At 40.9% G+C, this 4646-nt stretch overlaps 1 protein-coding gene across 3 annotated transcripts in view; it reads right to left on the bottom strand.

Moving 5' to 3' along the window:
* Positions 1-515, bottom strand: part of LOC102681539 (dopamine D2-like receptor) — a 133577-nt gene extending 133062 nt beyond the window's left edge. For all 3 annotated transcript variants that reach the window (XM_006607608.2, XM_031508768.1, XM_006607609.2), the window contains exon 1: positions 131-515. In XM_006607608.2, the coding sequence (XP_006607671.1) occupies positions 131-154 (24 nt within the window). In that variant the 5' untranslated portion in view covers positions 155-515. The remainder of the gene's footprint in view (positions 1-130) is intronic.
* Positions 516-4646: the final 4131 nt, after the last annotated feature.

Below are 4646 nucleotides of genomic sequence, written 5' to 3'. Positions count from 1 at the left end.
CGTTCGCATGCCATAAACGAAGCATCGATCGTGCCCTTGATATAAGGAATCGTTTCGCCGCCCACCCGATTTATCATTCATCCCTCGAATTCAACCGCCGAGGGGGAAAAAATGAAAAATGGACACTCACCAACACGTAGACGGCGAACGGCATTACGAGCACGGCGACGAGCAGATCGGCGACGGCCAGGCTCACGATGAAGTAATTGGTGACCGTTTGCAAGGCCCTCTCTCGAACCACGGCCAGTATAACCAACACGTTGCCGAACAAGGTCAAACAGGGGACGATGACGAGGATCAGGGCCCACCAACTGTTGGCGTCCGTCTTTTCGTCAACGTCCGCCGCCGGCCCGCACTCACCCGCACTCACCACACCGGAAGACGCGATGGACGAGGTGCAGTTCACGGTTCCGTTCAGGTTCAGGTTGGCCCCGCCGTCGTAATAGGCCGTCAGATTAACGAATGCGCTGTAATTCAGTCGATTGATGTAATCGTTCAGATCGTCGAACACGAACAGGTCCGATATCCCCGTGTAATTCTCGGATCCAAGGGACGTGGGCGAGACGGACGAGAAGAAGGAGGAGGACGCAGCGCCGGGGTAGGAGGGCGAGGTGGAGGTTATCGCGGCGGCCGAGTCGTTGAACCAGCCTAACTCGACACCGCCGCTTCCCGAGAACAGGTCGTTCAACGAGGAGGTGTCCTCCTCGTGGACGGCGTTGGTCGCGTTTCCCGCGAGGGAGAGCTCGGCCGTTCCAGCCCGCCGATCCAACGACAGGCTCCTCGCGATCGAACCGAGCAGAGACCGGTCGCCCGTATTCGTCCCCATTTCGGACCAAACTAAACTTCTGCACCCCCGATCCTGTCCAACCTGTCGATCTCTTGATCACGAGATCTTGGAACGAAGGGATGGCTGTTCGATCTTGCCAAGCATGGCTGACTTTACCCCGCCTGACTCTTAACGGTCAGGTAGATTCTTATGTGTGCTGCGGTGTGGCGCCCCTCCTCGAGAGATAACATTTCCTCGCGCACGCGAGGAGAAACGAGGTGCCGCGTCCTGACTGGCCTCTCACCAATCACCACGACCACCCCGATACGCTTGGTGGCGTATCATTGAAATCCCTCGTCGAGCGTCCCTGGAAAAAGAAGGGAGGAAAATAAGTTTGCTGCGCTTTGTGTAAACGATTTCTTTGTCTTTCTTCTTTTTCTTTTTCTTTTTTTCTTTTTCTTTTTTCTTTTTTCTTAAGATCATATCTATCTTCGTAAAATAAATAGAGGTCGCCCCGTGGATAACTCGATTCGTTTCGCGCTCGAGTTTCTAATCGCTAATTCTATTTCTTTGCCGTAAAAAACGGTGACGCGGAAATGAAGAGGTTGGAGGTTAAGGGAATTTAATTAAATGCAATCGTGGACGGTAACTAACGCGATGTAATGAGTTTCGAAGGATCTGGTTGGAACTGAATGGTTCAGATTAAATATTAAAGTAGCGGCCAGATAGCTGTTACGCGGAGATGAGGGAAGGAAGAGGTTCGAGTTCGAAGAGGAACGGAACGAGCTTGGATCGAGCGAGCAATCTCTCTCTCTGCAAGATTTTTATTTACGAAGAATGATACGGATATAGATTCTGAATTGATTTCAACGAAGAGATAGTTCTGTATAGTACGTAATACGTTTCCCCATAAATTTACCCGCGATATATAATAATTGTGAAATAAAACGAAGGGAAAAGATCGATATTGATACGAAGATAGATATTTTTCTCGAAAAAGAAATCTATCAAATTATATTTTCTTCTGAATACAAAAATATCGAATTGATTAGAATTGTCTAACCGATACTTGAATAAAATGACAATTCTTCGCAAATCAAACTAAACGAAGACGACCACGCTCCGCGTGTTTAAACACAATGAAAAAAAAGAAAATTGTTAGAATTGAATTACGAGGAACCATCTCTGGGGTGAGGGGGACTCTAAACGATCCTCTTAAAACGATTCTACGAAAGACGATCAGCAGCAGTTGGCTCGTTCGAGAACGAGTGTCGCGGCGCAATCTCTGAATTAAAGGAAAACTTCTCTACTCGAGTTTTTACGAAGTGGAGCGATTTTCTTTTGGAAGGAATCGAAGCCACCCACTTTTTGAGGGGAGGATTGACAGATGGAGGGGCGTTATGGAGTTTCTCTTGGCTTCCAGCGCGAGAAGAAGGGGTGGCAGAAGAGGGATCTTTGCCCGCTTGAGCGGGGCATTCCTCCGTGGAGGAAGACCCTTTTTTTTTTTTTTCTTCACAAAGACAGAAATCATTTCCTTGTCCCTCAGGACCCTCCATTTTCTCTCCGCTCTACATATACTTAGCGAGTGAGACTCTCGAGTGATATCGCTGGATTTCGAGCTGTAAATTTCTCAAAGAGGAAATATTTCTGAGGTGATATATATGTATATCAAGAGAGAGCTAATACGGGTGTACATTAAGCTTTCCTCTCTATATTCTCGTTGTCGTTTAGACTCTTTAAGGAAACAGAGAGTTTTATTGTTATTTGTCAGTGTTCGTTGTTTAACGATGCACGATAAAGGGAAAATGTTTTTTCGACGGGTAACTTGGTTTTGCGTGAAATTTTGCATTTATGAAATTTTGGAATTTCAAAGTGCAGAGAGGAATCGAGCTTTCGAAAATATTTTGCGTTGAATAAATGCATATTATATTAGTAGGGGATACGTAGAAATTCGCTATGCGAAATAGTGGCGTAAAAACATTTGCATGATCTGAAAAATCTAGTTTATCTTAGTGTCATAAATAATTCAAATTTTTCGAAATTTCGTGCAAATTTTTGTACGAAAGAACGGCGGAAAGATATTTGGAAAATCTTTTTTCGTGACTTTTAATTGAAAAAATTCGATGATAAATTGATCGAGAAATTTCATTAAAAAAAAAAAAAAAAAAAAAGTACACGTCAAAATTCATGTCAAACACGAAATTTTCTATAAACCAATCTTTTCTTAGAAATCTCTTCTCGATTTCAATGTTTCCAGTGATCCATTTCACGACGAACAATTAAATTTTAACAGTTAATGAAGGAACAATATGCATTTACTTCGAATGCCATCCTTTCGTCGACAATAAGACGATATCTGAATATGTAAATATGTAAAACAACAAGTTACAATCCTGAGGCAAGTATGACAGAAAGGGGAAATTTCATTCCCAATGATAACCGACATTTTCCATTCTCGTCTTCTCATCCACTTCCCCCTCCTCTTTTGTTTCCTTTTTTACCATTCTTTTTCGCGTTGTCCATACAATTATTTCTTATTACTCCACGGTCGCGTATAAATCGGGCACGGTTGGCTTTTTCAACTTGCTGGACGCGACACAATTCAAATTTATCCGATGCATCGAGTTAAAATTTCATGCGCAGGCATGACAATGGTTAAATATTTCGATATGGTCGAGTGTATCGTGCAATTTATTCGAAAATGGAACGACGATTGTTTAACGCATACCACGATGGAATATTAATTCGTTCCCAAGCATTAAATTGTATCGCAGTGTTGTGCAAAAAATTACACCCCGCTTCTCGGCTCTTTTCCATTAGAATGAAGTGCATCTATAAAATCCGATTATTCGAAGTTATTTATTGAAAACAGTGAGTGAGAGAGAGAAAGAGAGAGATACGTGTGTGTGTGTGTGTGCACAAATAGTTTGCAGGTTCGAAGGGACAATGGTAAGATTGCGAGGCGAGGTATCGAATCAGCCTGAGTGTTTTTTCTTTTCCAACTCTTTTTTTTTTTTCCAATTTCAATTCACGATAGACTATTATTATTAACAATTCTTCGCTTATGAATAATAATTTCAGAAATATTAAACGCCACTTTCTTTGTTATGTTATGCTAATATGCTAATATGATATCCTCATCAGGGATTAATTCAGAAATTCGAATCACGAGATTTCGCGTCCATCCGAAAAGGATAATCAGATTTAGATCTGGGTTAATTAATAGCTGTCAAAGCCCCGCTATTTTGTTTCCTTTTAATAAATTTTGTGAAAAAAAAAAAAAAAATTTCGAATTACATATACACGTTTACATCGTGTAAAAATTGCATAAAACCGAATGAAAGGGAACGGATAATAAAAATTCAAAAAGTGCAAGTTTAGTTATTATTGTTGTATGATTTCACGCAACAACAATCGTTGCCACGAATACGAGAAATATAAAACGGAGGAAAATATTTTTATGCTCCACTCTCTTAGCCCGATATAAAAAGGGGAAGGAAAAATCCGGGGAGAATAGCGTTATTCGTAGCAAATAAATTTACGCGAAGAATTATTCGCTTCGACGTTGATAACAAACGTCGGGTCATTTACCATTTTTTTTTTACCATTTTTTTTCTCTATACTTTTGCGTAAAAAAAGAAAAAAACAATATTACGCCAATAAATTAATCTTAAACGAAAGAATTTCATAAATCAACCTACATTTATTCGCGATAATATCCGTACTCGTACGTAACTTTTGAAACGTGGAATAAATAGAAAATGTTCCGATGGTTTTTATCCAAACGTTTCTACATTTTTTTTTTTTTTTTTTTGTATGAAATTTTTGCGGTCATATTAATCGAACGAATACGCGGTCTAAAAATAAATTTAGACTTAAA

Source organism: Apis dorsata, unplaced genomic scaffold (assembly GCF_000469605.1).
Source record: "Apis dorsata unplaced genomic scaffold, Apis dorsata 1.3 scaffold_8, whole genome shotgun sequence".
Lineage (NCBI taxonomy): Eukaryota > Metazoa > Arthropoda > Insecta > Hymenoptera > Apidae > Apis > Apis dorsata.
This window is presented reverse-complemented; position numbering and strand designations above follow the sequence as displayed.